This window comes from Juglans regia, chromosome 7 (genome assembly GCF_001411555.2).
Source record: "Juglans regia cultivar Chandler chromosome 7, Walnut 2.0, whole genome shotgun sequence".
NCBI lineage: Eukaryota > Viridiplantae > Streptophyta > Magnoliopsida > Fagales > Juglandaceae > Juglans > Juglans regia.
Genome location: NC_049907.1, coordinates 51,310,478 through 51,321,763, shown reverse-complemented (window position 1 = coordinate 51,321,763; position 11,286 = coordinate 51,310,478). Strand labels below are relative to the sequence as shown.

General features: G+C 34.5%; 1 protein-coding gene across 1 annotated transcript; it reads left to right on the top strand.

Moving 5' to 3' along the window:
- Positions 1–4,629: 4,629 nt before the first annotated feature.
- Positions 4,630–7,026, top strand: LOC108991943. The gene is made up of 4 exons (XM_018966374.2): positions 4,630–5,162; positions 5,246–5,520; positions 6,479–6,616; positions 6,782–7,026. The coding sequence occupies exons 1-3, from the start codon at positions 4,886–4,888 to the stop codon at positions 6,572–6,574; spliced, it is 648 nt and encodes a 215-aa protein (XP_018821919.1). The 5' UTR covers positions 4,630–4,885; the 3' UTR covers positions 6,575–6,616; positions 6,782–7,026.
- The last annotated feature ends 4,260 nt before the right edge of the window (positions 7,027–11,286 follow it).

The following is an 11,286-nucleotide window of genomic DNA, read 5'->3' as shown; positions in this document are numbered from 1 at the left end:
CCGACAAGTACGTGTCAAAAGCAACGCAATTGCCATATTGATTCCATCCATCGGTTTCTTTAAGTTTTTGCACCAAGCGTGGTCTGAAATCTGAACACGCCAAATGCAACTTTTAAGCAGATATATATTGAAGGAAGAAATTCTCTAGAGCCCCCCAAATCGCAACTTTCGGCTACATTTACGACCTACTTAACAAAATTTATGGATAAAAAGGAAAAAAGTACAGCATCTCAGATAAATAAATAAATAAAAGTGGCGAACTACACGACTCAAGTGTGATCTAGCTAATTGGCTGCCTTTTGTTGATCGCATTCAAATGTTCATTATCATGACTCGTGCTTTATAAAAAATGTATGACACATGCCTTTACACCAAAACTAAATAAATAAAGGGTTGGTTTCTAGAAAGAAATAAAAAAACATATAGCAATATTACTTTATTTATAAAACAAGACCAATCTGTCCCGATTACTAGTCCGCGTGTAGCACGCGTGTTTGGATTGATGCAAAGGCCATCGATCCTTTTCTTTTCTTCTATAGCTAATAAGCAAAGGGAAGGAAGGGGGTGTCCTCCTCTCATTTTCATCCGTTTCTACTCTCCAACACACAGTTTTCTGGTTGCTTGCGTGTGGCCAAGTTATAATGGTTACAGCTTAAAGACAAGTTTCCGCGTGTCGTGTGGTTGAAGACTATTAGCTCTCGTTTCTTTTTATAATTTTTCTTAATTCATTTCATCTCATCTTGTTTTCATCTAATCATTATAACATTTTCAAATTCTTATATAAAATAAAATAAACAATTCAATTTTTGTAAATTTTAAAATAAAAATAATATTAAAAAAATATATTTTAACAATATTTTATTCAATTTTTAACTTTAATCTCAATTTATCTACTCTCATTTACGAAAACAAACGATGCTAAATAACTAATAATAAAGTCTCAATATCACATAGGGCCAATTAAACGAGCCGAAACCTAATATAACAATTTAAGTATCAATCAATGATTAAAAAACTTGAAGATTTTAAAATATTTTAGATAATATTTTTTTAAAAAATAAGTTCTTGAATTAAAATTGCAATTTATAAATATTTTTGGAAATAATTCTCCCATTTAAAGAAAATTATTTATCTATTATCCAAAGTAATAATATTTATTATTCTATTAATTTCCATGATTTAATATAATATTTAAGTATTACAATTATTTATTATTTATTTATATATTTAATTGGTGGCGTAGTAATCCTAGAATGAGCTTCCATGATACGGGGATAGAAAAGTATGGAATGAGGCAGCTGTGTATGTGGGGGTCACAGGCCATGCATGATGTCTGGTGCCGAGATTGGCCACGGCGTGCGTGACAATTGACGGCCGAAGGCGGCTTCAAATTAGTAAACCCCAAAATTAAAACATGCATGCACAATGTTATGAATCCGCCCCCGTGGGGTTTGACTAATAACCAAAAAACAGTATCGTATTTTACATTGGCGGATATATGATCAATTCCGCCAAGCAACACGTAGGTATTTCTCAATCGTCGATCTAATTACCCGTAAGTACTGTTTGGTCATACTTGTCTGTACCATTTACCTATAAAAAATGAATCAAATGCATGTACGTGCTTTTCTTCTAGATGTTTATGTCAAAAGCACTGACGACGTACTTGCATTTCAACCAATATCCCAAGAAAAATAAACCAATTTTTCGACGTTACCCAACCATCCCTCAACTAACATAGCATTCGTCCCATCCCCAATCCTTTTTTATATCTATTTTAAAAAATAATATTTACAGTCATAAATTATATAAATATTATAAAATTTCTTTAAAAAAATAAGTAAATACAACATCCATATAAAAAATAAAATAAAATTTTAATAATAAATCTCACTTTTTTACAAAATAATTACGCAGTATTTATACATTTAACGACTGTATATAGCATTATACAATAATAAAAACATAATATTTTTTACCATTATTTTATAATTCTGTTTTAAATAAAGTATTTTTGTAAAGTATAATCATAAGACTTAAGAGTATTATTGTTTTATAAAAATGTCAGTCATTGAAAAAAAGTTGTAAAATAATTATTTCTGTATGACTGTTTTTAATTTTCATTTTGACTAAAAAAAAAAAAGAAAAAATGTGATCCTATGAATTTAATAAACTTGGGCTACTGTCATGCCATGCGTGGCATGTCAATATCTAATGGGAACGTATGATATTACGCATTCGAAGAATTAAAACGTAATCTACTTCGTAACAGGCTAACAGCTCTCTCGCTTTTTAGACTGGAATTACAATCGTAGACGCCAAAGTGATATTATCTTTTCTGCTTGAAATTATCACATCCTAAAATGTTAAGCTAATAGAGAGATATATATTTAATTATTACATTATTATTATTGTATAATTAATGTTTGAACTTAAGATTTTTATTCTGATATATGTACGTGAAATTATCACTAATCTCAAAAGTAATATAAACGGCAAACTAATTTTTTGAAATAGAATGTAATTATAAGTTATAAAAAATACTACTCGCAACCGCATTGAGGAACCCCCGCGACATGTTGTCCAATATGGCAAAACAACGACGGTGTTTGCACTTTGTCTTTGTTCCCTTTTCACCCACATCCCCATGAATGCTATTATTCACTCTGTCTTCGTTTCTTCGTCATCTACATCCACATGAAGCTCCATTGTCCTTCACGAAGTCGAAGCCCGCTGCAGCCCAATCTTTGTCTTCTCTACAGTCAGTCGTCGTGTTCTCCACGAAACCCACACGAACACCCGAAATCATTGTCTTCGTCTTCTCCACCACTTCTCTTGTTCCTGTGTCTCCAATCTTTTATTTCTCTATTTTTTTCGATTTTTTTTTTTTTTTGTTAGGTTGATTTTTTGTAATTGTTAGGATGAATCAAGATGTTAATGTCTATTAATATTTATATAGTGTAAACTTTCTACCCTATCTCCCGAAGAAATGCTCCATTCATCTTCTCACAAAAGAACACCAATGACCTTAGTTCAAGATTAATAATCAAAAAATGAAGAAATCCCATTAAAAAAAAAAATGAAATGAAGAAATCCCTAAAAAAAATGAAGAAACTCCATTAAAAAAAAAAAAAAATTAAAAATTTGGGACCTGCACTTACAAGATGTTTTGTAATGTAAAAAATGATGTTTAGGAGGAGACGTCGGAAGGCATGCTAGCAGGATGGAGAGGATTAGTTGCAGCCATGGATGAGGAGGTGATGTACGCCTTGGATGAGGTCAAAGGTGCTATGAGAAAGTACGTTCTAGAGAGGGATGTGTGGGACAATATATGGGAGTCCCAAAGTTTTTTTATTTTTTTGGTGAATTTAGACTCAAACAACGAGTTTCAATCGGTTTCAATCGGCTTTTCAATTTTTTTTAATTTTTGACAGATGCTGATGACGCGATTATACAATGATTCTGCACGCCGGTTGCACGTAGCAATAAGTTATAACCATATTGAATACTTGACAATTGTGAAGTGTTTTAAAAATATCAGCCAGAGAAATAAGGTACCAAAAACAAATCACGAATTATTCATAAAGACAAATGTTGCATGTGACATCACATGGTCTTATCCGTCGGCTCCACCATAATATCCGCTTGATTGGTGATAAATATTAAAAAAACAGACCCGCATGCACCCGTTTATTTGATCATTATATATAAAATATTTATCGATTATTTGATTGAAACTATATATAATAATAATATAATAAGATGGTATCATTATTCATTGAGTACGATTGGGATCTCAAACTTCTTTTAATTTATTTTATCTAATTATTATAATTTTTTAAAATTTTAATATAAAATATAATAAATAATTTAATTTTTTTAAATCTTATAATAATAATAATATTAAAAAATAATATTTTATTTAATTTTAAACTTTCATATTAATTCAATTTAACATTCAAACGTAACTTAAATCTTAATTTTTAAGTAATGTAAACTCTTAATCAACTTCATCTAATTGGTTGCTTTTTTATTAGCTACTTCCACGAACTGATGAATTATTGTAACCTTCGATTGCTACAAAAAAAAAAAAAAAAACACTCGTACAATCAAATAAGTAATTCAATAAAGTTGGTTAACTTTTTCATCGTTTTAAGTAAAATAAAATGTCATCCGACATTATTAACTTGAAGCAAATTATTAAATTTAGATATCTACGCTATATTTACGAAACTATGTTTTGATTTGCACGTAATCTCGTGAAAACATACGAAAATAGAAAAGATTCCATCAATATTACCATTACGACAATCAATACCTCTACATTCTTTGAATCAACTCTACTCGACTCACATGTCCAACGCCTTAAACTAAGAACCAAAAAATTGTTCTCAACGCTAAGGCGCACACCCAGACAATTATGTCCCGATAAATCAGAAAATCAACTTTCATTTTATTATATATATATATATATATAAATAAATAAATAAATAAAAAGGATGTCGTTGTTTGTCTTTTAAAGACATTTGTATTGCCGTTGGTGTCGAGAGAGAGAGAGAGAGAGAGAGAGGCAATGCCACTATTTGACCGGTAAATTCATCGTGTAAAGTTCCAAAGTCCTCGTCATCACTTGTCGAGTGGAGAAGTCCAGTCAAAACATTGCACCTTGGCCTGTACCTTCCACCCTTCTCTGTCTCCCTTCCCTATTAAGTTTAAGCCTCTTTCTAGCACCCCCAAAATCTTCTCATATAATTCGAGCCTCTCTCAACTCGTTCTCCCTCTCCGAATCTTTCTCTGTACAGTTCACTGCCTTCGATTTCCTCGTACAGGCATATATATAGCCTTCAATTGTAACAGTCGAAAATTTTAACAGGGAGATATAGAAATGGGTTTCTCAAAGGATGAGAAATCAAAAAGGGTTTTGAGGGTTTTGAAGACTCTGTTCTTCTTGATCGCCATGCTAATTTCTTTGCTGCTTTTCTCGGCACCGGTTCTTTTGGTTGTAGCGGATATGGTACTTCCTTCGGCGCTTCTTTCTACTTTTCTTTCTTCTGCTCCTCTCTCTTTTCAGACTCTCTCTTCGCATTTCCAAGACTACGATTTTCGGTACTCGCTCATCGATATACCTCTCATATCCTTCATAAGATCAGCAATCATAATCTGTAAGTATAGAAAAAAGAAAATTTTGTGACAATCGTTTTTTACCCTTTTGGAACTAAAATAATTGATTCTTCCATTTTTCCAGGTGTTTATAGCTTGTGTGATGGGCCAAGGCTTTCACGGGGACCGTATTTGGGAATTACGACGATGTGTTCGTTGTTATCTCTAATGTTTGTGTCGTTGAAAGCTGCGTATATGTTCGGCGTTTCGGGAACCGCTCGAGGAGAATATGTTAGGACCACGGAAGTAGCGTTGTTCATATGCTCGCTGGTTCTGGCTATTGGGCATATCATTGTGGCATATAGAACAAGTTGCAGGGAGAGACGAAAGCTTCTGGTTTACAAAATCGACATTGAAGCAGTAAGTCTCTTCTCTATTCTCTTACAGATTACTTGGAAATATAATCTGCACTGATTATTATTAGGGGTGTAATTCTTTGATTAAGATTAGAAAAGTCTGTGATATGTTATGAGTTGGTGGGTATCTGGCCCCACACCATTACAGATGAAAGAACAAATGAAATTTCTGCAATCTTTCAACGCAAGGTTTGAATTTTTGTTCTTCTGGAAGGTCAAGATTATAACATTAACCTAGAAAGAACGACTTTCTTAGGGGGATTCCTCGTTGGGTCGGACAAATTATGTCGAACTTTCAAGTAGATATCTCTTGAATGTTCACGATACTCTCTTGATTTTATTCTATATTCATTAAAGAAGATGATGATCTCTCTGTTATCACCTAGCTAGTGCTCGATTTCGTTTCATCTCATCGATGATTTTGTCCCGAATTTATGTGCGCAATTTTTACTTGAATTATTTACTACTGCCTCTGGCTGATGTGCTTGATTACCTCCTTTCTTTCACGTATCCTTGAAGTTTTTTTTAGAGATTATTATCCTTAACTATTCGTTCTATTTGGGATGTGACTGGTTAATATCTTATATACTCAGAAAAATAATAGATTAAAAGAAAAGCTAGTATTAAATTGAGCTCGAAACATGTTATTCGTGTTTAAAATAAATAAAAAAGGCGTGGTAACATAATTATTATAATATTGAGAATTTGAGATTTGACTTCTCCCTCCAGCCCTCATGTTTGTTTAATGGGTAGCCGCCCTTGGGGAACTAAACAGCATGAGGAGTATGTTGACCATGTGCCATTTTTGAAAACACAGTCACAACCACTACTTGGAAAATAGAATACTAATGTTGTCTCTTTTATTATTAATCTTTTTCAGCTTGGAAAATGTGACCCTTGATAATAAAGAATAATGATGTTGAAAGGATTTGAAATAACAGGTGTTTATGTCATGTGCGCAGGTTTCAGCTTGCAAGAATGGGTTTCTAGGGTATCAGAAGATTTTGCTAGAAAGAAAGGGTGAAGTGAACCTAACAATGAAGCAGATATCATTATGATATGTATTTTCATATAAAATCTTCAGAGGCGTGAGATTTCAGGTAATATTTTAAAACTGGTTTTTTTAATTAAATTTCATCAAAACCCATGTCCATGTGCTACCACCAAACGCACATCTGACTCCTTAATCTATTATGTCTCACCAACTTCTAGTAACCAACCAACTGTCGCCTTATGCCTCTTTGTTTTTTTTTTTTTGGGTACAGACTCGTTCATTCGAGGAAAACCAGGCTCCTGGAGAACGAACATGTGGGAAACTTACTATCGGCTATACTGTTGTAAACAAGTGTTGGATAAGTTTTATTTGTCACTATAGAGGCTGGCTGGCTGGCTATGATGTCGGCATGTCTGTCTAACTTATAGTTGTCTTGTGTCTTTCTAGAGATGTATACTCAATATTTGTACATGAAGATCCAAGGGTGAAAGAATTGGCCGAAGGCTTTCTTCTGAACCGTACAATATTCATTATTCTTTGATACTCAATGAAGAGTACTATCTCTCAAGAAATTATAGAGTGAGCTATCTCCGTGTCACTGCATCGAGGTTTCCTGGAAATTCAGCGCATGGATCTTTACGCAGTCATGCCAAAATTAATTTAGTATCCAAAATGCAGCGCATTCAAACAAGCGTAGCCCCCCTGCGAAAACAGGGGATCACTTCAGTTCTACGGCCAGCCAATGAAGAAAATTAATTCCTCCCAAGAAAGGGAAATAATAATAAAGAAAAAGCAAGAGCAAATGAATTCTTCGTGGTCATGGTCAAACGAGGCCGGTGGTGCAGTTCAATTTTTCCTCCTCGGGGGATTGAGTGTGGAATTCGAGGTTTAAAGGGCCTTGTTCTGTTTCAGTTGACCGACACGAGCAGCTTGTAAAAATTTTAGTTGTGAAGCTTTGACGACAGCCTCTTTTATTAGAGTTTATTGGGGCTTTAAACATGATTTATGAAAGTTTTAGATTTAGAGATGAGTTAAGATGATTTGAGATGATTTGTAAATAATATAATAAAAATTTAATTATTTATTATATTTAATGTAAAAATTTGAGAAAATTATTTTAGGATTTGAAAAAATTGAATTGTTTATTTATATGTCATTATTTATTACTCCACACCCTACATCTTATATGGCAAATAGGATTCACTAACAAATGAATCGGTTTTTGTCACAACTCCTCCATCTCGGTCCTGCTTGAAGGAAGCATAGTGAGAGAGAGCTTGAGGAGAAAGAGGTCAGAGAGAGAGAGCTTGAAGAGAGAGATAGCTCGAGAAGAGAGATAGCTCGAGGAGAGAGAGCTTGAAGAGAGAGATAGCTCGAGAAGAGAGATAGCTCGAGGAGAGAGAGCGAGAGCACTTGAGGAGAGAGAGAGGGGTAGAAGATAATAAGTTTGATATAATAATAATAATAATAATAATAATAATAATAAACTATCAGGTATGAAGGGTGAATAGTAATAATATATAGCAAAGTTTAAACATTTACATTTATGAGTTTAATTGCAAATTTATTATTTTAAAAAATAGTATTTAAAAATTCAAGAAAATTGTAAGGCATCGTTTAAATTCACAAACCACCTCAACTCATTTCATATTCATCATTAGACTTTTTCAAATTTTCACATAAAATATAATAAACAATTCAATTTTTCAAATCTCAAACACAATTTTCACAAATTCTCACACAAAATATAATAAATGATTTAACTTTTTTAAATCTTAAAATAATAATAATATTAAAAAATAATATTTTAAAAATATTTTATTTTACTATTCACAAACTATCTCAACTCATATCTGAATCTAAACCACTCCTAAGTCATGCTTCCATACTCGAGAAAATCAATCAAAGTATAATTCGAATCACTTATCATCACTAAAATAAAAAATAAAATAAAATAAAATAAGGAAAAGGAAAGAAAAATCTACCTCACGAGTAATGAAATTCTATTCACCAACTTCATAGACTCAATATTAACCATAAATCAGAAGATGACATTTGCAAGGATAAAAAGCAGAAACTTCTACAAAGTCCACCTCAGCAGCTCTAGAATATTCTCAGCTTTTGTCCTATTCAATTCTATTGTAACCAATTTTATTCTCTTTGATTCATGCCTCTGCTGTACTGCCTAGCTATATTAAGGCAAGCATTCATCTGTAAATCATTGAGTTGTATATACAAACATTTATAAGGCTTTTCACTCTTCCTCTCAACATGGTATCAAGAGTCAATTGACTAGCCGTCCTCTTTTTTTCTTTTTAACAATGTCTTCTTCCCAACCACCTCCACCTACCTCTGTGCCCTCTTCATTCTCTCATTTAGTATCCATTAAACTCACCACTGAGAATTATATACTATGGAAAGCCCAGATTACTGCATACTTACGTGGTCAAGATCTGTTTTCATATGTCGATGGTACACAGAAACCACCTCCCAAAATCCTTCCTCCCGAATTCAATGTCCCTCCCAAAATCAATCCCATGTTTCTCTCTTGGCAACGAACGGATCAACTCATCTTGAGTATCCTGTTCTCTTCTCTAACCGACTCTGTCGTTGCTCATGTGATTTCTACATGTACTGCTCGTGAGCTCTGGACCTCCCTTGAATCGATGTACAGCTCTCACTCCCAAGTCAAGGAGTTTCAAATCAGATTTCAGCTTACAAACTTGTCCAAGGGTGACCAATCTATTTCGGATTATTATAGTAAAGTTAAGATGCTTGTTGATACACTGGTTGCCACTGGCAGTCCAATCTCAGACAAGGAGTTTGTCACGTATCTCCTTAATGGACTTGGTTCCAACTATGATGCTTTCATCACCTCAATCATAACCCGAATAGAACCCATTGCCTCACATGAACTTTATCATCTCCTCCTCATACATGAGAGTCGAATGATTCATAACTCTCATTCCAGTACCTCACCCTTTGAACCATCTGCTAATCTTAGCACCTACAGTCCACGTGATCAACGTGGTCGAGGTTTCTTTCGAGGAGGTAGAAATAACAGAGGCCGTGGAAGGTTTTCCTCTAATAGGGGCCGCTCTTATTCCCCTCAAAATTTTTCCTCACCCAACCAAAACTCAACAGAGGCCTACATGCCAAGTTTGCAACAAACCTGGCCACATTGCTTTGCAGTGTTATTCCCGTTTTGATCATTCCTACCAATATGACCCTCCCCAATCCTTTTCCCCATCTAATCCATCTACCAACTATACCTCCCCATCTACCATCCTTGATCAAACGTGGTACCCGGATAGTGCTGCAACTCACCATATAACCCATGACCTCTCTCATCTTAATATTTCATCTGAACCATACAATGGTCAAGAACAAATTCGAGTTGGCAACGGAACAAGTCTTCCCATACACAACATCGGTGAATCCTCTTTCACTAGTAACTCTACCTCCTTCAATCTTTCTAATCTCCTTCACGTTCCCTCAATAACAAAGAATCTTATTTCTTTTTTTAAATTTTGTACTGATAATGCATGTTTCTTTGAATTTCATGATACTCATTTTTTGGTAAAGGACAAGGTGACCGGGAAGCTCCTCACCAGTGGACCAGTTCTTAATGGCCTTTATCAGTTTTCCTCCACTCCACCATTATCATCTTCATCCGTCAGCCTTGGTGAGAAAGTCTTAATCGATTGTTGGTACAAGAGATTTGGTCATCCTTCTCTCAACGTAGTCTCCAGATTGTTGCGCTCTCACCATTTGCCTTATTTCCTAAATCAGTCTTCATTTGTCTGCTCTGAGTGTCCTCTAGCTAAGGCCCATCAGTTGCATTTTTCCTTAAGTTCTTCTTCTTCTGTAAAGCCCTTGGATCTATTATGGGCCGATGTATGGGGCCCAGCTCCAATTGTCTCAAGAAATGGATTCAAGTACTATCTTTCTATAGTTGATCATTTTACACGTTTTACTTGGTGTTTTCCTCTTAAAAATAAATCGGATGTCATAATTGTTTTTACCTCTTTTATTAAATTTGCAGAAATATTTTTCAATACAAAAATAATTTCCATCCAAATCAATGCTGGAGGGGAATTCCTTCCTCTCACAAAACTTTGCAAAACCCTTGGCATAATCCATCTCTTTTCTTGTCCCCATACTCACCAACAAAACGGTCTTGTAGAGAGTAAACATCGTCATATTGTGGAAACCGGACTTACTCTTCTAGCCCAAGCTTCTCTTCCATTTTCTTTTTGGGCTGATACTTTTGAAAATGCAGCTCACCTCATAAATTTACTTCCCACTCCCGTCTTACAAAATCGCTCCCCACACTTCATGGCTTATCATAAACATCTTGACTATTCATTTCTCAAAATTTTTGGATGTGAATGTTGGCCTAATCTTCGTCCTTATAACAAAAACAAATTGAGTTATAGATCCACTTCATGTCTTTTTCTTGGTTATAGCTCATCACACAAAGGCTACAAATGTTTTGATTATCTCAAAAATCGTCTCTACATTTCTCGTGATGTCATTTTTAATGAAACAACTTTTCCTTACACAAGGCCCATTTCTACTCAAAACGACCCGCAACCAAATTTTTCTACCGTTCCCCTTCCAGTTTTTCCATCTTCTATTCTTGGCCCAATCCCACGTGAGTCCAGTCCTCCCACTCCCAATTCTTCCTCTCCTCAATCTTGTCCAATCTTGCCACTTCCGTAAACTAGCCCCACTCTTACTGGTCCAATACCACGGCCTACCACTCATACATCC